The sequence below is a fragment of the Tympanuchus pallidicinctus genome, unplaced genomic scaffold (genome assembly GCF_026119805.1).
Source record: "Tympanuchus pallidicinctus isolate F22 unplaced genomic scaffold, pur_lepc_1.0 scaffold18, whole genome shotgun sequence".
Taxonomy (NCBI): Eukaryota; Metazoa; Chordata; class Aves; order Galliformes; family Phasianidae; genus Tympanuchus; species Tympanuchus pallidicinctus.
In genome coordinates, this window is record NW_026294699.1 from 6,367,818 (window position 1) to 6,389,801 (window position 21,984).

Genomic DNA, 21,984 nt, shown 5'->3' on the forward strand with positions numbered 1-21,984 from the left:
TCCATGCAACAATTAGCTTGACAGGTCACCAATCCAGACACAGAAGAGCTTGCCCTCTGGTTCACTGATAAGAAGTTAGCTGGATGGGTCCACTCACCGTAAGGTTAAACCTCTGCTCCCCCATTCTTTGCTTAGCAAAAAGCCATCAGTAGTTTACATCAAATCTGTCTCACCATACTTACAAAACTGAACACATTCAGCATGTTTTTGAGGTTTCTTGGTTGTTTTTGTTCAGTTGTTTGTTTGGGTTTGTGTTTGTGTGTGCAAGCATAAGTTCTGTGCTGCAAAAAAAAAAAAAAACAACGGTAGTGGGTTGTTGGTTTTTTTTTTCTTTGTACTTCAAGCAGACCCTCAAATAAATACATTCCTCATTTTTAAACATTTCCTAACAGTTTCAGTCAGATCTGCCAAAACAGTACATTGCCCTTTCTGAGCTGTTTTTGCCAATATTGACAAAAAACACCACATTCCTTTCGGAGATCAATGAAAACCAATCGGAATGTGTATTTTTTTTGTACTTTGTAAGTTAAACATTTTTCCTCAGCTAAGTGTTCAAGAAACAATCTGTATCCCAACGACTTCAAAGATCTAAGCAGTTTACTTTCATTACACTCCCGTCTCAGACTTACAGCACGTAACATTCAGCATTTGCCCTGAAACCGAAGAGAGAAAGGTTTAACAAGCTGTAAGCCACTAACTGCCGTTCACCCCTCACCCTCTTTCCAAATCCACCGGCTCTGCTCCTATTTATAAATGTTCTTACTCAGATTTCCACTTCATCCTGCCATGCTCAAATAGCAAACATTTTTCCTGATTGGGAAACAACCGAATGGGACCAAACACGTTAGTTCTGTTACCCCTCAATGTGATGCAGAGGGTAACAATAAAAGATGCCACTTTTTGCTAAACTAGTAAAACCTACAGCAAATTACAATGTTTTTAACTGTGGATCCCAGTCCCAAAAGACAATGTGGTTACATATAGCCTCTGCTAAGCTCATTTCCAAAGAGCCTCTCTCTCTCTCCTCAGGGCAATGCTCTACCAGGCATTAGCTTTCATTACACAAACTTTGTGTAAGGCTGAAAATACTCTGACTTATATTAGCATAGTTGCAATCATCCTGAATTTGCCTTAGAGCAACCAAACATACCAAATTCTGCTAAGCAGTCTGTAGCAACAAGGTGCCTGTCTGCAACTCTGGATGCTGCTAATGCAACAAGCAGTAAGAAAACCTGTTAATTCAGGTTAGAAATTCTTCCATCTTTCACAGATGGACATTGGGACATGGGTACAAAACCCCTGGTGAGTGCCAGTCACAACAGAACACTTCCTTCATTGTTTTAACTATTTCTTGCACACTGAGGTACTAATAACAATAGTGGCATTATTAAGCACAGATTTTCATCATCAGCAGTCACCCAGTCCAGTCCCAACTGCATATATCTAGCACAAAACAGCCTACAGTTCACTCCAAAACTATACAAAAACAAGCTCATGAAGATTCTTCAGCTACAGCATCTGTCCTACCATCTCCACAATGTCAGAACAGACTGGACCTCAGACTTTGCTGAAGTATTTGATGCATGGCCAGAACACCCACGTGCCACATGCAACTGAAGCCACCAAAGTTCAGCCAGTACATCTGAACATTCTGAAATCAGTTTTGAAAGATTACATTTAGATTCTAAAAGAGAAAAGATCGATGACAATTGCTCTCACACAATCGGGCTGGCAGAAAACACAAGATGCTTCCATTTGTCTCTGGTTGTGAACCTTCATGATAAAATGCCCACAGCCAGCTCTAATGGAACCTTTTTTCCTGTCTTGTTCTGCAGCTGTACTTTAAAAAAAATGTCTCCTCGTATGCCAAAGAATCACAGACCTCAATTAATTACAAACCATCAATGGAAGTCTAGCCATCCTGCATTGTCCTAACTAGGAACTTATGATCTCACTTCCGATCTAAAAATATTTCCTACTGATTGAATGGAGCTGCACACATTTTCACTAAATACTGCAGCACGCAACTCCGCACGGCACACATAATGTGTTCATGCTGAGTAGATGACATAGCATAAGAATTAACAGCAATGGAAAAAGGCAACTTATACAGACCCACAGAACATAATCATCACATTGTTCATACATCCCTGCCACCACTGTTCCCTCTGTTCCAGAAAGTCTCCAGAGGAAGCAAGATAGAGCAGCAGAAGCTGATGAACTTCCAGCTGCAAAGGGGTGGGAGGGAAATGAAGCAGAGTGATTAGCTGAAGAGATTTATTGTACACATACATTCAATGTTAAAACTCAGCCTCTACTGCAACGATTTCTTCGGTATTCATTTGGTGGTTTATGATTCAAATGCTACCGAGCAAACAGTTGCTCAGCATGAAAGCTTTTCTTCAGAACACAAAACAGGTTGAGAAAAGCCAAGACCTTGACAGAAAAGCACTCTTACTATATCTCAAAAGTGAGAGGGACCTTCTGATATTAACCCACCAGATTGGAAAATCTTATCTCCTAAGTCTGTGTGAGTCCAGAGAAAAATCCAGTGTGCAACAGCTCACAAAATGCAGTGTTCTCTCTCTCAAGATCTTGCTATATCGCTTTCTTCAACTCAGAGAGCTCACTTCATTCTCTAGGCACAAATACTTAAGAGTTTTCCCCCAAGTGCATCATGAAGCAAAATTTTTTATTCCAGTTGTTGTATTTTAACAGCCTTTGGCACAGGCAGAATCTGCATACAGCCAATGCTGCAAAAGACAACAACGTTGAAAATGATTCCTTTAGGCTTTTCACAAGTTCATAACATATTGCTTGGAAGAAAACAACTTTGAATACCACCCTTGTAAAAGAAGCCAGTTGTTTGTCTTAATTTGAATTAAAAATTAGATAAAACAGAGGGGACGGGAAACAAAGTCCAAACATGGCTATATAGTATATATCACTCAGTACAATAATTCAGCAAAATGAAAATAATTATTTCCTTAATTAAAAATAAATAAATATAATTTATTTAAAATAATATATAAAAATATATTATTTTTAATTAGTTGCAGGTTTACAAAATGCATGAATAGCAAATTAATTCAGTCGCCATGCAAATGATATCAACTATTACTGCCACTTCCATGGAGCACAGCAATCCTATCACAGAACAAAACCTCCTCGCTCTTACTGCTGACATTGATTAGCAAGCTCAAGAACTCCACAGACTGTTACATTTCACATAGCTGCAGGGACATCCCAGGGATTTCTACATTACAACTGATTTGTTCTGCTTTCAGAAGTCATTTGCCTTCAAAACACACGGTTTTGTCCGCATTTCACTTCCACTTTGAAGTAATAGGCCAGCTCTTACTAGTTCAGGAAGGAAAACACGTTGTTGTTGTTGTTGTTATATTCTAGAACAGTGGACAAAAACATCAGGCTGTCTGACGAGCCAACAGGCTGACCCAAAACTTTTTTCTTTTAAAGAAAAAAGCAACAAAAATAAAAGCATTAATGAAGTGCATTCAATGCACTAATACTACAGAGGATTATGCTCTAGACAGTAGTTCTGCTTTGCAAATCTCCTCACTATCACTAATGGAAGTAACTTACACTACTTCAAACTGGTTCGTCCTATCGAGTAGGACCTACTTGCGTATTATTTGTAATAAACATAATAGTCTGACTAGCATAATTACAAAGTGATTGAGCAACTACATTCAAAATTAAAGACTCAGAGTAGCAGTAACAGAACTCTACAGTGTAGGTTGCCATCTGATGAACTCTGTCTGCAAGTGTAGAATGGAATGGAGATCTGGAAAGCAGACAGAGAGCCAACAGACGGTGCAGCTCTATGCTGGCATCACTGGTCTCAACAAATAGGAGGCTGGCTACAATTACAAAGAAATGTCAGAGATGTGACATTTTCAACAAATTAAAAAAAAAAAAAGAAAAATTGTTTTGAAAGTATGCAGTGCGTCTCATTTTGGTCATCCTTAAGTACTCTCACATTTGACATACCTACTATATTTCTCACTCATGTTGTTTAATGTGAAACCATCATCTGCAGAGCTGGAAGCACAAAATATATCTTAGAATATATGAACTCTGAAGAAAAGTATGAGGCTTCTCCCCTCCCTAAACACCTCAGCTCTACAAGACGACTGGTGAAAGTTGGAGTGGAGTTATTAAAATCAAAACAGTTCAACAAAATTTATGTTGTTGCTTCAAAGAGAGTAAGGAACTTTGTTTCAACTAAAACTGATGAACTTCTTCCCTAAGTAATCTAAAAGAATGGTGACCTCCCCACACCATTCAGCTAACTCCATTTCTAAAAAAAAATAATACATGCATACATATATATATATACAAATATTATGAAAGGAAGAACTCTGAGATGACTTAAAGTCTACAGCAAAATCTGAAGGCGTTTAAGTATTTCAGGATGCAATTTATGGCAGAGTTCTGAAATGGATACTCCTAGTTCCTGTTGCTTTTACTGGAATATTTTTATGGAGAGTCATTTTTTTCCCACCCTACCCTTTTCCTTTACTGAATTTCCACACAATAACTTCAAGTTGACCATCACCGGACATCTGAACAACAATAAAAAAGCTACAGCTGGATCCTGTATTAGTCCCAGCTGCATAGGATCTCTGGCTGCCTTCACAGAACAAGAGAAGCCAATAGGAAAACAGTAGGGAAACTTCTTTTAGCAGCCTAACTTTGAATAAATCACTTTTCCATATGCTACTACAACAAACTATTTTACTACTTAATGCAAACTGAAATTTTTCTCCCTGTTTTCACTCCTTTTCTTAAAAAAATAAATTAAAAAATAAATTAAAAAAAAAAAAAACATTAAAATAAATCTCTCTTTAAAAACCTTTACTACAAAATACCAGAAAATAATCATCTCCAGATGGTCTTTCAAGTCTAACATACCACAATGGATGTATCTGCCAAGTCCACCCACCCACAGGCTCCATAAACTTCAGAGTATTATTTGTATTTAATTTGGATTACTAATTTCACCCAACCTTTTCTTTTTATGATACAAGTTACTTTTGCAGGCTCGCAAGGTAGGCAGGAGATGCAAAAGGACACTAAGAATAGGGACATAAGGTGCACTCTCTCTGCTTAGGCTATCAGTGAATTCACAGCGGAAGGGCTTAAGCTTGCCTTCTTTTATGCTTGTTCTTATAAAATATCACTTAATCTTTTAAAACATTCACGTGAAATTATGTCATTTATTGGTACAAAACCAAGACTAAACACTGCAGTCCTTCCAAACTCATGTTGAACAAAATGAGAGAAAAGAGCATTAGATGTATTTTGATTTAACAAGAAAAAAAAAAGCCCTTGGGGGGGAAGCCTCATCCGTAATATTTAAGAAGCAAAGATGCTATTTAAAGCCCAAAAATGCACTTCCTACAGAAAAAAAAAAAGCCACCAAAAAAACACACCATAAAATCAACTCCACATGCTGTATTTATCTGTTGTTACTAAAAGTCCTCCAGCAAAATGCAGTGTCACAAACAGACCTCACATAGCAGAAAGGAGATGGGCTTAACACCTAGTTTGGGATTTCCAACTTGCAGAACAGACCAGCATCAGCTACAGCACTCATCAGCAAACCAGGCAGCTAAGGAAAGCCTCTGTACTCTCCCTTCTGTGATCAACAGTTCTCACAGACACAGCAGTTGTTTCTCTAAACTTTAGGTCTGACTGACCCCGACTACCAACTTCAAATTGCAGGTAAACAGCAGCTTGTATAGAAACTGCAATTCAGGAGTAGCAGCTCCAGGACAAGAGATGTAAGAAAGAAGCACAGCGTCATTTCTCCTGTTCCTACAATAATGCTGGATTCTGCATTACAATGCTGAAGGTGCACAACATCAGAGAAACCAAAGGTGGGACAACAGTCAAAACCAACCTGCAGAAGAGCGGGTAAAGTAAGTTCTATAAAATAAAAAATTACTTTTGAGACTATAAACATACACCTCAATAATACAAACTGCCTGCTAATGTGTGACATGACAGATACCACATGCAAAGAGAGCTTTCCCCAGTGTTTGTTAGCAGTGAGGTTACAAAATACAAGGCTACACTGAGGTTTACTTTGGGCTGAGAGAGAGGTTCCTGAAGATGTATGGCTGAACATTAAGGGCCTGGTTTGGGGGACTATGTGCAGAATTCTGGCAGTTTACAGAAAAAGAATTGAGAAAGAAATAACCAAAAATTGAGGGCAAAAAGGGAAAAAAAAATCCTAAAACAGTACATGCAGATTTACCTACCCGAACCAATAAACTACACAGATGTACCTCACGGGACTATCAGCTGGCATGGTTCACACACTGCAGCTCCTGCACAGGCAACCCTGAGCAGCCGAGCACTTCACACAGAGAAGAGTCAGGTCTACCTGGTCTTCTCGAGGACTCAGAACAGCACCCACACAACACCAAGCCCCTTCCTTGTACTCAGTACGATTTCAGGGTCAGAGAGCACTCTTAGTCTGCAAGGCTCCTCCCAAAAAACAGTTTCTCCATTCCAAAGCCACCAGCTCTTCTTGCTGCACTTGGCTTAGCTCAGCTTCTTGGGAAAGCCTTCCTCCACAGCCCCTGACTGCCCAGGCGGGAGATGCAGCCACAAAAACAAGCAGCAGATTTACAAATTCAAAAATGGGATTTGCAAGTGGTCAAAACTGTGCTCAGAGGGAACATACAGCCTGGTGGGAAAATTCTTCTTGGGTCGATTTGAATGCCTGGGCAGGAAGTTCATTAGTCCACACTTAAATGAGTAAGGGAAAAAAAAAAAAAAAAAAAAAAAGTCTCAGAATCTGATTACTGAATATAAAAAAAAAATACTCCTTCCAGCAACAATAAGTCCTTATTTTGTCATCAGCAATCCGCTTATAAATGCCCTTTTGCCAACTCCCCCTCTTGCAGCATGCCTTGTGAGGCAGCAGGACCCACTGCTGTCAGCATCTGACCCCACAGACAACACTGCCTGTGAGCCAAACAAAGATCTCATTAAGGACCACGATATTTACAGTGCATCAAAATGAAAATCCAACAGCAAATAAAAGCTTCTGAAAACCTGGAACTGTGCAAGCAAACAACCTGAATGGTATTCTGCAGTCTGAAGGTGATAGCGCACAACACAGCTCCATGCTGGAATTTACACTTACAATTAATGGTGCGGCTGTCTAAAAACATGGAGGTGACTCATTAAACAACTACATCTCACAGTTCTGAGACAAAACAAGAGGCCGTTTTCCTGCTTGCACGCACCAGTTCTTTTTCAGCCTTTTTGTGCATGAGAGAAAGGGAGAGCAAGCAGCAGAGAGACGGATCTGTGCCCTTTCTATCCATCTACTCCTTTTGCCAGAGCACCTCCTGCATATTGCTCCACTCCAACATAGTTTAACCAAAGGAAAGACGATACAAGCTTCATGAGAACTGGTGCTCACCAACAGCAATTCCCACAGCTGCTGCTGAGCCCCTCCAGCACCCTGCATCAGCTCTGCTCCCAGCAGCTGCAGGACATCGCGTTATGAGCCGGATAAACACACAGGGATGGGTGCCAGACACAGAACTGCGTAAGGAAGGGATGGAGGGTTTGTCACTGGAGACAAAATACCTCAGGACCACCACAGGAGAAGGCACAGCCTGTGAGACACTACACCAGCTCCATAGACTGTTCCATTGTTTTCACACAGCTTTCCTGTTCTGCTAAGGAATTAGAGGTATTTCATCTAAAAAATTTAAAGAGAGACTTTCCTCCTTTGATACGAAGGACTCATATCTGCAAGACAGCAGCAGCTTCCCAAAATCCACCTGAGCAGCTCGATCTGATACAGAATAACAGATCTGAAATGAGACTCAGTGATCTCAAAATGAACTTATCTACAATTCTCATTCTGAACCAAAGAACTTCCTTATGAAATTCAGTCAGGAGAGTTATTAGTTAACAGTCTTGCAGGAAAATCTATCCTTCGTACAATTTCCACTTGGTTGCAAAATAACAGTATCAATTTCACAAGTCTTCCACACACCTGGCATACGGCAACTATTTCATTTTATAGTAATCAGAACATCTGAAATGAGGGTAATTAGTAAAAGCACAGCAAGAAGCCCAACCTGCTGAAAAATCACACCAAGGACTGCCAGTACTTGATGTCCTATACAAGAATCTGATTCATGGTTCAGAAGCTTCCAGCGTGCTACACCTCCTGTTAACTCTGTGAGATCTGACTTTGTCAGAGACACTTTTTCATGGGAAATGTTGTTGGATATCCTGGGAAAGTTGGATAGTATCTGTATGTTCCTTCTTGCATGTCAGCTTTAATTGGAAAAGCTCCCCACTTACACTGCACCTACATGTAAAAAGATACTGGAACTACAGTACAATTGTAGAAGCAGCTAAGCATCACTACTTTCCTTAAATGAAACTTCATCTTACCAAATAATGGGTTTTAAAAACCTCAGAAAGTAATGAAATAAATGTGACACAGATGTTCACTAAAAAAAAAAAAAAAAAAAAAAAAAAAAGAACAAGAATGTTTTTACTTCATAGCAACCAAATAGGTCAAGCCATTTCCTTCTTCAGGCAAATCCCAGAGGACCACAGAACACATGGTTTTCTAGTGGATTTTCTGTGTCTATCCCACTAAAAGGAAATACTGCCGTCCAAAATATTTGCAATACTAAGTTTTCCCATGAAATTGTTGGGAGTTGAAAGAAGGAAGTCATATGCAATTAAAAACAATTTGCTAGATGCTGAAGTTATACAAATGGCATAATTAAATATACTTTTACTATTTTAGTCACATACCTCCCCTATAGAACATACTGCTCTAAAAGAACACATAGGAAAGAGCTCAGAAATACCAGTGATGGCAGTTCACACAAATTTTTTTCTTTGCTTCCATAAATCTTAAGGTAAAATGCCACATGTTCATCACCACCGTGGGATTCCTGTCCTGCAGATCTACAAGCTGACAGGTTTTTCCAATAAAATAGCTGCTACGTGCTTCTTTTCATCCTTGGTGAAAGAAGCCCATGGTCACTGTGTGCAAACTCTTCATTAAGATGAGTGCCATCCTTCAGCATATGCTTAAGGACTTCTGAACTACAGGATGACAAAGTGATTCAGCTTTATAAAAGGAAGAAAGAATCTAGAGATTCTTTATCGTCACAAACCAGCACCCTTCGTGTAGCCCAGCCCCAGACAGAAGCTTGCAGACAGCGTGTGAACCCGTGATCAGATTAAATCTACTCAGGCATTCAAACATTAAAATGAATACTGCATAGGAAAATACAACTTATTTCTTAAGTTTCAGATTGCAAAAGTCTTCAAAGGGTTTTGCATTGCCCTTTGTACAAGTCTTCTACAGACTGTTCTTTAGGAAAGAGTAGATTAAAACATCTGATTTATTTCCTTGTCAATAACCAATGTCATTGTGAATCCACAGGCACCAAGACAGGACACAGCTAGAAGAAACATCAGGAGCTCTGTTTTAGACTTGTTAAGCTTAATATGACAATTATGCAATCTTAAGATGTCAAGCAGGCCAACATTTTAGCTGGGACAGATGGCAGTGGAACCAGAGCAGGCAGTATATGCCGTGAGTCATCACTTCAAACATGATTGTTCAATTTTTATTTGCAAATTTGATTGTCCAGATGAAGATGTACTGGAGAAGAGAGCATTAAGGCAAGCACAGAGCCCTGCAAATCCTAGCAAGAAGTTGGAAGCAGAAAGATGATCTTCCATATGAAAAAGGGATTAACAGGACAGGAGGGGAGTGAGGAGCCAAGAGAGAAAGAAGCCAAGAAAGAGCAAGATTTCAGGAAGAAAAGCATAGTAAACAGGACTAGAGACAGCTGGATGGACAACAAGGAAGGGAATGTTCTAAGCATGAGGGGTCAAGACAAGTGTGGAAAGGACCTAGGATGAACCTGGAGGAGATGCTCTTCAGACAGTGACTGCAAACAGCTCATTCAATGACTTCCAAAATGAAAAGGAGATGGGGCAGTAGTTCAACAAGCAACTGTGGCCAAAGACGATGTAAAAAGAAACAGACAAAAGCATGCTTGCTTAGGGAGGAAAGGAAGCAAGCAAAAGATAGCAGTGGATAAGATGGAGCTATAGTACAAGCAGAATGGCTTACAGCTTTTAATCAAGAGCTAAAAGCTGTGCCAGCAAGTGAGAAACTTATCGCTAGAAAAGATGGCAAGCAGAAGGAACTGGAGGAAAGCTACACTGCATTTCATCAACTTTCCCTTTAAAAAGCGTGGAAAATTCTATAAAGAAGGGGATCAGACTGAGAAACTTGATGTGAACTGCAGGATGTCTCCTGGAAAGCACTGTGCTGCCTCGAGACATGCAGCCCCTCACCTGGTAAAGGCTCTTACGCTCCACTGATATTACAAGACTGCAATATCCATTTTGTAACAGCAGCACACGGGAAAGCCACTTTCACATGGCTATTGCTGTGATTCCCAGACGTTGCTCTGCAAAGTACTCTCTGTTCCTCCAAGCAAACTCTACAGGGCTTTTTCCTAAATGTAATAATCCACAGATGCTATGTTAGAGGCACACTGTTCCACTAAAACCCAGGTCCTGATTATGCTGCTGTGCACCAGCCCCCAAATCTCATTACTCAACGATTCAAGTCTGGCAGTCTCTGGAAATTTTATCAGCAAAAATGTAATGTCTTCTTCCAAGCCACAGCTACAAATATCAAACATTAGGCTAAGAAAAACCTTGACATGTTACTGCAATTAAGAAGTCTACTTTCTGATACCACTACAAGTAACTCATATTTACAATTAATTACTAATACTAATGCATTTGGGGATAAAAGTTAAGACCCCTAATGAACCAACATGTAATCTGTACAAATTGAAGTAAGCTGAACACAGAGAAGTATTTATTTTGCAAAAAGAGACTTAGTTTGAAGCCCTGCTGGCTGACAGAAGACATTTATGCTGTTTCCTTTTGAGTTGTATGTCTGAATTTGCCATTATTTCTCTCCCTAGCACCAGGAGGTTAATCTGATACTCAGGTGCATTTTTTTGTTCTTGGCACTTTCTCAGCATTAGAACTCCAAAGAACTTTTGGGACAACTTTTTAAAACCACCAGCACCAGTTATCCACTTTGATGAGTCTGGAGAAAAACACAGTTAATATTCTTCTTTATTTAACACATTTCTTATTTTGTGAGTTTCTTTTATTTTAAACAAAACATGCAAATTCAGTCTTGAATGCAATGCAAACGTCTATAACCATGAGCAAGTCACATGAACTCCCCTATCTTTAATATCTGCCTTTGAAAGACGCTACAATCCACAGGTTGCTGAAATATACAGATAAAACAACTTTCCATGGAGAAATTTGGGGGGGTGGTCTTCCTTTTTAATTACATTTAACAGCTTTTACCTATAAGCAGATAACTGCTTTGCCACGCAGAAAAATAGAAGTCATCTTGCTAAATCTGGTTTGGCAGCAAATCTGCTCTTCTGAGTCTTCTGCAAGATGATCTGGTCCTCTGGTCCAGCTCCTGATGGTCTGCCTCCATACCAGAAATCCACGTGCTACCTGGCACCATCGCTGGCGAGCACAGCCAACAACTGGCTGCCAGCTAAACTGCTCTCCAACCCCAAGGAAAGCCTCAGCATTTGGAAACAAACAGCTCCAGGAGCAATAGAGAATCCTCACTGTCACAGTCAGTGCTAGAGCTTCGTGTATTTGCTGAGTACAAGCAAGATTTTAACCTTTTAGCACGCCTGATGAGAGTAATGAGAGCTCAAAACAAACATGCATACAGAAGTCACTCAGTACTCGATCCCATAGGCTTTTCCACATGGAATGGCACTGAGCTGGATTTGGAGACTACGAAGCAACTGCACAACTCAAGTTCAGAGGAACAAAGAGCAGTACTATGCCAGCCTGCCTTCGGCACACCTGCTGCAACACTCCATGCGAAGATCCCGACTGAGCAGTACCACTGCTACAGGACAACAGTGAGCATGTAAGAAAAGCCTCACTCAGATCACAGAATGTGTGATTTTAACCCAAGTGAGGAGAGGGAGGGGGAGAGACTTCCTGGATGAAGTGAACCACAGAGATATTTTAATCAGAACACAAAAGGAGGCTGAGACGAACACCAACTGACGCGGATCATATCGCATCAATAATCCATGCACACAGCCTCCGCTGAGAGCAACGGGAGGTTTGTGTGTAAATGGCTTGTACAGAATAAACGCATGCCCCCATTTAGACTCCACACAGAAGAGAGAAAACATCGAGAACAATTCCCGTGATTAACATTTCTCTTCTGCCAAGTGTTTCTAAAATAATCCTGACTTTACACAGCCCTGCTTTTATTCACAGCTTTCACAAGTGATGGCAAAGTAGCTGACCCCATTTGTCAGATGAAGGAACTGAAGCATCAGATGCAAATGAAACTGAGGAGCAGGGCAGCAGGCAAAGCTGAACTGGGAACTGCATTTACCTTCTGAATCACAGTTTAGTGCCCTAGATATTTAGATGCTTATCTAGATCAAGCCTCTAATTAGGATGATTTGGCACAGTCCTCAAATAATTGTCCTGCTGCCTGCAGTACCTGTGCACACCGATAAGCTCAGCTGCACCAGTTTGTCACTTCACCATGAGAATTTCTGGGGCACTACAGACATCCTACAAAGGTTCCAGCACCAGACAGCACTGCTGAGAACCCCTGGCAGACCCAGAGCCTCACTGCTTGGTAGCACCAAGGCGCACTGAAATTGGCTGTCAAATCAACACTTCCCACATGCTTTCCATTGTGCAAAAAGAAGGGGGAGAGGGGGAGGGAAGACTTAATTCAAAACAACAATGCATTAGCTGGAAATGATCTAATTCTGGTGTTCCAAACTGACTGTGCTCCATAAGAAAAAGTCAGATAGGATCTCCAGTCAGGAAAAGAGTTCAATACTCACAAGAGACTAGCGTCAACCATCAAATACAGATAGGAGAAAAATGAACCATCTTATTAGCCTACAAATGTTTTACAATAAAGCCAAATAGGGAGGGATATTAAAAGAAAGTTAAACATTCATTGGTGTGATACAAAATTAAAAGTTTCATTCTGTATTAAATCTGACTTCTTCCTCCCCAGGAGCACTGCAGGACAGACTGCCTCCTTCCAGGCTCTGGGTGCTTTTCTTCTTGAGAAAGTCTAGCTCTGAAACACACACACCTGACAGGACTGATTCAGCAAGAGGTCCATGTTCCAGTCTGAGCCTGGCACATCAGAACTACAACATGACACAGGGCTGGTGCCAACAGCAAGCATCTCCATCTCCCTCTCCTGCAAATAAACAGCTCATAACACTGTGAAAATAATGTACGTTGAGTTCTGTCAATCTTCTGATTCCAGTGTTCAATTGCTTCCAATGATAATTTTTAAAGGAGAACTGGCTTGTTTCGTTCTTTGTTTTCCTGGCAAAAGACTTAAGCCTAACACTGATGAGGCAGGTGAGAGAGCTGAGAAATGGCCACGCTCCTTCAAGAGTTATTCCTCTGATTCATCGGAGCTTTTTTCTTTCCCAAGTTGTCAAAACAAACACCACACCCACCTGATTTCCGAGTTCTGGGCAATTACGTTTAAAATTAGCAATCACCGTGTAGCTATTAATCATACGAGCCTTAGCCATTATTTTATCCATTTAGAAACAAGCGATACCCTCAAACACGGCGCGTTTAACACTTGGCAGCCATCTGCACCGAGCAGCCGTTGGGTTACAGCGAATGTAGGGCAGCCCTGCAGCCACCGAGCACATGGAGCCGGCCGGGCACACAGCGGAGGGCTCCTCCAGAGGGAAGGGAGCTTTACGCACGAAGCACACTAGAAACAAGACGAAGAAAGCAGGCTGCAAACCCGCCGTCCTTCAGCCGGGACAATCTGCAGCCTCCGAAAGATTAAAGATTAAAAGCTCCCCTAGGATGCAAGCCCCGATTTGCTAAAAGTGCTGTTTGGGAACATTAGCATCGCTGCCTTTAGGAACGGTTCGCCTTGTTTAAACTGGATGAACCACTCCGGGATTATCACCGAGCCTCCATTAGGATGACACACAAACAGAAGCCCTCGCAGAGCATAATTATTCCTTTCACCGCTCGCACAAACGCCAGATACACACTTTTCTCTCCCTCCTCCCAGCGGACGCGCAGCTGCGCCCGGGGAGCGCCGCGATATCTCCGGGCGGGATCGGAGCCAACGCGGGGTTGTCACAGCGCCGACCGACCGACGGACGGGGCCCCGCCGCCCCGAGAGCGGCCCTCCGTCCGGCCGAACCTTCCGGCCGCGGGCACGGAGCCCCATCGTGGCCGCCGGCACCGGCGCTGCCCCCGCGCCCGGGAGGAGCCGGGCAGGACGGGGCACGGAGCGCGGAAAGGAAAAAAAGGCGCGGTGCCGCGCCGCACGTCCCGGACTCGGCCGCGCTCCCCAGCCCCGGTCCGGGCGCCGCCTCGGCACGGCGGCCAGGTGCGGGGCCGCGGCCCCTCCGCCACTCACCGCCACCTCCGCCGCCTTCTTCGTCCATGTTGGGGCCGCGCGCGGCGCACTCCGCGACGGCCGCGGCTCAGGGAGGCCCCGGGCTCAGCTCCTCCCGCCGCTCTCTTCCTCCTTCGCCACCGCCGCGCTCCCCGGCCCCGGCCCTCCCCACCCGGCGCCGCCTCACCCCGGCGGCGGCCGCCGGCTCGGCCCAGCCGCCCGCCCCTCTCATGTGACCCGCGGAGGGGCGGGGGGGAGGCAGGGCCCGGCCGGATCCGTGCCGCCGCCGTCGCGAGGTCGGCTGTCCTCGCCGTGCTCTCTCCTCCCCTCGGGGAGCTGCCGTGCCCGGGCTGCGGGGAGCCTTCCGGCCGCCGTCTGCTTTTGGGCTTCCCGGCGCGGCCTGGCGGCGCTCGGCGCCCCGCACGAGTCGGGCAGGGAGCGGGAGGAGCTCGAGCCGCCGGCAGCTAGCTGAGAGAGGGGCTGGGAGGGGGTGGGGGAGCCGGCTGGGCGAGCCGGGGAGCGTCCGTAGAGCCGCCGGGACTTCGAAGGTGTCCCAAAGGGAAAAAAGAGGTGGGGGTGACAGAAGGGTGAGGGACAGGAGCTGGGCTGGTGCCATATTGTGAGAGGGTCGAGTTGGGTGTCTGAGTTGGGTGGTCCCGTGTGGAGCCAGAGGCTGGACTCGATGGTTCTTACGGGTTCCTTCCAACTCAGAATATTCTATGAATCTACAACAGAGAAAGCCACATCAGTAATGCAAAATACTGAAAATTCAACAGTTTGCTCAAATTAATAGTTACAATGAAGAAATTTAATTCATCACAAGTTAGTCTGATTTGAGTGTCCAGAAAGGAGTCTGGAGCTCACGGTGATCATGTTTTCTCTGCAGCCTTGCTTGCCCCTGGCTCTTGGGTCAGGTGCTGGAGCGCTGCTGGGTGCTTTTCCCACAGTGGCTGTGAAGTTTTGTGTGTCAATGGAGCTCCTTGTACACAGTGCAGGATTTTGCAGAGTATAATGCTGGTTTTGGTAAGGAAAAGAATTTGCCTGCTTACTATCATGGTACTTGAAATACTGGTGGTATTTCTTAAGTCCTTGCTAAGATGGGCAGTATGACACCACTGCAGCCAAAGCAGGTAAGCAGAAGTGTGCTGGCACCAACCACTCTTCCTTCCTTCCCAGGAACCACCCCACATTATTTTTTAAAACCTTTAGTGGTAAAATTTTATTCAGAAAGGAAACGGGGGGAGGAAGGGGTCAGCCAACAGGAAGATATCAGGGTTTTCATTTTCCTGTTACGGGCTGGCATGGCACAGTGTGTGTAGTGGGGGCTGTCAGCAGCGCTCACCTCCTGACACCACTGCTCACCGTTGTGCTCTGAATGCAGAGCTTTGGTTCTGACAGCTGCTGTGGTGATCAGGTGTCCCTCAGCAAGAAATCATAAGCATCACAACCTCTAAAATGCTCCCACACTCTCGTCTAGGTTTAATCACCGTATGAAAAGGAGGTGATTACATAAAACAGCACAGCCTTGGTAAGAGATGTATTTTCCAACTACGTAAAGTGCAATTAAAGATGACTTCAAAATCAGTTTGAATGCAGATGAGTTGACAGTTGGCTCTGAATATTTTTGCCCACTGAGCAAACTTTTAATTTACGTTAGAGAGGAATCTGGTTCGTGAGAAAAATCCTGGTGTTATGTTTCATCACAGATGTTTTCATTAAATCTGTGTTTTTTTATGCATTTGTGTAAGATATACTCCATTCTTTTCCTGCTTTCATTTAGCAGTGTCATTTTTAATCTTCCAATATTTAAATATAACTTTTGATACAAGAAAAAATCTACTGCAAAGTAAAAGCCCAATCATTACTAGCAGAAAAGAGTGAGCTGTGGAGAACAGTCTCTCTTCCACCAATTCAGTGGCAGAATTCCTGCTGGCTTCAGTGGAAACAAGACTGGGTTTTAAAATAAAATAAATGAATGAATGACAAAGATAAAAACAATGTGTGATCCAAGCAAGGAAAAGAGACTGTCCTAATTATAAGTGGTCAGTTGGGATATTTTATATAAATGTCGTGCTGAAATCAGACAAACTTGTGATGAATAAAATTTTGCATTATAACTTAATTATTAATTTGAGCAAACAGTTGAATTTTCAATATTTTGCATTACTGATGTAGCTTTCTCTGTTGTGGGTTTGAAATATATCTTGAGGAAAGTCTGTTACCTTCAGTCCCATGATAGTAGGATGACTTAACCTTACAAAATACAGAAGAGCACTAAAATTGTAGTGCCTTCTTCATGGCTGTGTGTCTCTGCAATGGTGGCACACAGTCCTCAAAACTTCATTTTTTCCTGCATGTTGTGTATTCTGCAAAGACACTTTTTTGTGCATGAGCCTGATCCTACACGTGTTCTAGGTGTAAAACTTAGTTCTGCGTGCAGGGTTCTTACCAAGCAAAGCTGTTTAATCCTTAGGTGAGATATGTGATATAAATTTTAAAGATCTAAATTTTCATTAACCATCTCATTTTCCCATGTACTGCTTAAATCTGTCATGTGTGGCTGCAGAGCTAACCAGGGCAGGAAGAGATTTTGTGAAAAAGTCAACTAAAGAATGACAGCCACGGTTCTGCACTGTAACCATGGCACTTCTACCATGGGAGAACTATTCTTTAGTTCATGGAATTGCATAATAACAATACCACTGTAATTAATACTGGGCAGTTTCCTGCCAACAGAGGGACAGGTGCCAGATAGCGAAAAAGGTTATAATCTCAACAAAATTTAGGGTATGCTCCAATAAACTGTTTCTTACATGAATAATTCCCTCACATCTACTTTGTTTTCTGGAACTTTGATTGCTTTTCCGTTTTGAAACACATATGAATTTTATTTATCTCTCTGTTAGACTTTCAATCAGAAGGTTTTTGGAAGATGATTTGATTTTTTTTTCTTTCTTGCTGTCCTTTTTGTAGTCATAGCTGGTTTTACAGGAGGTGTTTTGCCAGGTCTGTGTCACAAGTCTCGCCTTTTGTGCTGGAAGAAGTTCATAGTCTGTCATTTCTGCAAATAAGAGTCTCATAGTTGGTCTGTTTAAATTATCTTTAGGGGGAAATTGGGCGTTCTTCAGAACCGACTGCTGGCAGGGTTGATTCCCTTATGATAAGTGTGGTTATATGCCAGATTTTTAGGTGATGTGCTTGGTCTTTATTTTTCTCTTTGAGACAGCTTAGTGTCTGTTTTGATTAAGTTTGCATAAGAGGTAATTTATCATGTCGTGTTTCGTTTTAAAGGGTCAGGAGCACATCTGTTACGACATTTGTCGTAACACAGAAGATGGGTGAAGACAACTGAGTGCCTTACATCATGTTTTAGTGGTCTGAGGAGCTCATTAAATCTTGAGTCATTTCTATGGATTGCAATTTAAAACAGCTTGCAAGCCATAGTGAATGAAAATCACTTCCCACCCAACCCCCTTTATATATATACTTCTAATAATTGAAGAATGTAGGAGTCAAAAAGCCCTGTTGGTTCTCACATCCTTTCCTCAGCAAGAGAGAACTGCCTTTTATTCTGGATTGCTTTTTATCAGTCAATGGAAATACTGAAAAAGATCCTCATTGTTAATCTGGAATTTACTTGTAGAGAGAAATAAGGTTAATCTTACCGTGATAAGTTTCCCGTTGTAAATATTTCAGTGATGTAAAATTCCATTTTGTGATGATAGATGTTGTAAACTTTTCATTTCTAACCAAAAGCAATGGCTATGGTGGTGTTTTTTACATGGGCAGCAGTAGGAAGCTAAATACAAGTAAAATTGTATTATGAGGCTTAAACTTAACCACTCTGATTTTTATTTTTTTTTCAGAACAGAAAGAAATAAAGTGACTGCCACTGTGGCATCAGGCTGGATGTCAGTATCCCACACAGGCCTGGGATTTTGAAAGCCCCAATTAATCTTGCTTTGGGAGCTGCAGCCCAACTGTAAGCCGTACGTGAGACCCGCTGTAGCTGTATACATACGGCAGCAGCTGAGGGATTTATTGTGGTGATGTTGGTAACAAAGGAGGCCCACACGGCTCCTTCCTCCATGGTGTATCAGGGCTGCCATCCCTCGGTCTGTATGGCAGCCAGAGCCACAGGCTGGGCTCGCTGTGTTCGCTGACGGCGCGCAGTGCCAGAGGGGTCGGACGGGTGCTCTTGATTCACCACTGAGCTGATGTCTGAAATGCAGTTGTGTATCTCCACATGAGCTGGCTCAGATCTGTCTGCTGGCAAGTCAGCCGTGCGCAGATCTGGATTTAATAAACGTGTGACCATAAATTCAGCTAGGAGTAGGAACTGTCAGCTAATGGTTGTGACTTTCAGTGTCCTCTCTGCTGTAAAGCCGTGCTGTGAATGAGAGTGCTCTCTAAAACAATTGTTCAGTGGCACAATTACACTTTGGTAGACTGTGATGCACAGATGGTGCAGGAAGAAGAGAGGCAGAGTGGTGGTAACTACTTTGTCAGTGGGGACATCCCTGTGTATTCCTCCCTTTATTCTGAACCGGATTTTCTCCATCTTCTTTTTGATCCCTCAAACTCAGCCCTTCTGAAACTGTCTGGAGGCCGACTATGCTTGTCAATATGTGATCTGTACAACGGTGGTACATTGATCCGGAACAAACACAAGCATATAATTGCATTCTGGACAAGATCAGCCAGTGCTGAGTGACAGCGTTTACACCAGGCTTTATCCTGGCTTTATAGTGGCAGCAGAAAGATAAATGATACCAACTTGGATGTAAAATCATCAGGGTAAAACCACTCTTTACTCTTTGCTTTGTTTTGTTTCTAAAAAAGTGATTGGGTTGAATTTCTAAGAATTTTGTGCCTCGTGGCTATCCAAAAATGGCATTTACTGTATCATGAAATTGCAGTTGCATGTTGGTGAGGGTATGCCTTCAGCTCCTCTGGTATGTTATTTTTAAGTACATAGCTGCTGTTGAGTCTAGATGCAGAGGGGCAGTGATTCCTTGCTAAAAGGCTATGTGTAATATTTTAAATTGTTACTGTCTCTAAATAGAAGAAAATGTTAAGCAAGGGAAAGTCAAGCACTGAAGCAAAGAATTTGTCCAATAAAATGGAAGAGACAGGTCAAAATAATTCCTGACGTAACTCAATTTATCTCATGCAATTACATGAAGGATGAATTTGCTACTTTACACCTCTGGGGCCAGAAAAGGATCTCAGCCTGCACAGTTTAAAATAATCGTGGGTAAGAAACAAAATTGTAATTTAACCTGACAGAACTGCACCCATTGTTTTTAGTGTATTGCCATATCCATAAAAGAACAGCAGGTCTAAAGAACAACAAAAAGGGCTTCCTAAAAAGATGAACACATGATGATTTGCAGCTAATATCCTCCATAACAGTATTTTTGAGGGAAAAAGGATTTCACGACAGCCTGTTAGAAATGGTCAGTGACATCAGGATAGCTTCCCTTTCTTGTAATGCCAAAAGCTTTTCTCTGTTTGCTGCATTGCATTTTTCATTTTTTTCCTCCATTCTCATCCTTCTGCCCTGAGCAGCTCCAATTCAGTCATCCTTTCCCTCAAGTTCCTTTCAGTCCCGCTGTGTCTGCAGGGATCTCTGGTCTCAGCGTGGCTCTCCTTCCTGCTGTTTCCAAGCAGAAACATTCAACCACTTTGGATCGTGAAAGCAGAGACATCTGGCCTTTGCCCTAATTTATTTTCAGATTTTAAATTTTAATGTGCTTAAATTTGAGATGCTTTAAAGCCGAGCACTTTCGCTGCGAGAACTCAGCCTCCTCGTGTCAATCTGTAGTGCTATGCTCAGAGATTATTTTAGTTTTAAAGCCTTATTATGAAACATCAACCTCTGCCTCCCCATCCCACTCCCAAAGCCAGGAAATACTTCTAATACCAATATGTTTCGTTCTTTTAATAGTGTAAAGTAAAAATAGCCCTCTAGTGCATTAGTGCAATGAAACTGAAGCCAGCAATCTGTCGTTTTTATCCTTACTAACATGCAACTGTCAGTTTTAATATGTTGGAAAGGATCTGTACGTACATGTACATAAAAGATGTGAAAATAGAAAGGCATTTATTGAAAGCAGACAAAATCAGGAAGATTATAAAATAGTAAGAGGAAGTGACCTCAGATATAAAAACTGCTTTGTGCAGCAGAATTTACCGCTAGGAGCTGAGGCTGGCAAGTTGCCATACTTTAAATAAGCTGTGTAATGTAAAAGTGTCAACGTAGTGTTCAGATCCACTAAATGCATTTGCAAAACTAACGTTGCAGAAAGCAATTAAACTTTTTTTTTTTTAAGTTTCTTTAATTTGCTTGTTTGCTTTGTTGTTTTTTTCTTTGTGTGTCTTTAAAAGCCTGATTATGTATTCAAATACCAGAAATGTCAGCTGTACAGAGCTGGATCTCTAAGAATATCTGCATCAGGTATAGCAATCGACAGGATACAGCAAATTGCAGACACCAAATTAGGCATATTCTCTTGTTTAAATACCTACTGCACAGTTCACAGAGCTACTCAGGTAGACTGCATGCTGCTGAACGTTTTCAAACTGGATAAGGACTATGTTTTTCATGCAGAATATCTTCCCCATTTCCTGACAGGTTTGTGGAGTAAAGATCCAGAGCTATAGGAAATAAAGGACACATACTTGAAAGACTTCTCACATAAATGTTTTTAAAACCTGCTGAAAACACTGCAAAAATCCAAGAATTAGCTATTGTACCAGCTGAGAATAAATGCTCTTTCTTCTACATGGGTATGTTTTCCTCTGTGGCTTGGCAAGGCCTGCTTTCTGATCTTCCTGCTAGAAGAGAAGCCATTTCAGTAGATGATGGATAATGAGCCCAGCTAAGTTCTCATGACTAACAAAACCATGCCCTCTGTTCCCATCTGTAAGGTTTTCCCAGAGCTCAGCAAGTAGGGAGGACACCAAACCTGAAAAACTAGCCAGCAGATAACTACATTTAAACAGATAGTTTTCTCAACATCTTCGTCAGATTTACAAGACAGATAGACTGTTACCTGAGTACGATGTGTATCCTCAAATCCAGTCTCTCAGCAAAAGCCATCTGTAATTTGTTGAGAAGAGGTATTGTCTCCTTCATACATTAAATCATTCATTCCATGAAGTATTTTGGGGCATTTCTTGTATCTAAATCTTCACTATATTAACTGCTCCTGTGGAATTTCAGATTTACTCTTTATGAGGAACAGAAGCTTTGCAGTTCTTTCCCTAAGTGCTGTTTTTATCTCTAACTGGCCTCAAGTTTCTGCATGAGTTGTACAAATCTTTCTTATAAATCTCATATTTCATTCTGCTTTAGTAAAGCTGAGACATATAGATATGAGTTAAAAGAAGATAAATTCTTTGTATTCTTCCGCTAAAATTAATAAAGTGCATCTTGAAATTCTTAGGTA

The 21,984-nt window shown here is 42.1% G+C and overlaps 1 protein-coding gene across 1 annotated transcript in view; it reads right to left on the reverse strand.

Annotated features, from left to right (window-relative positions):
- The window catches only part of CYTH3 (cytohesin 3), a 50,003-nt gene extending 35,298 nt beyond the window's left edge, over positions 1 to 14,705 (reverse strand). The window contains exon 1 of the mRNA XM_052680341.1: positions 14,552 to 14,705. Coding sequence (XP_052536301.1) covers positions 14,552 to 14,579 — 28 coding nt within the window. The 5' untranslated portion in view covers positions 14,580 to 14,705. The remainder of the gene's footprint in view (positions 1 to 14,551) is intronic.
- Positions 14,706 to 21,984: the final 7,279 nt, after the last annotated feature.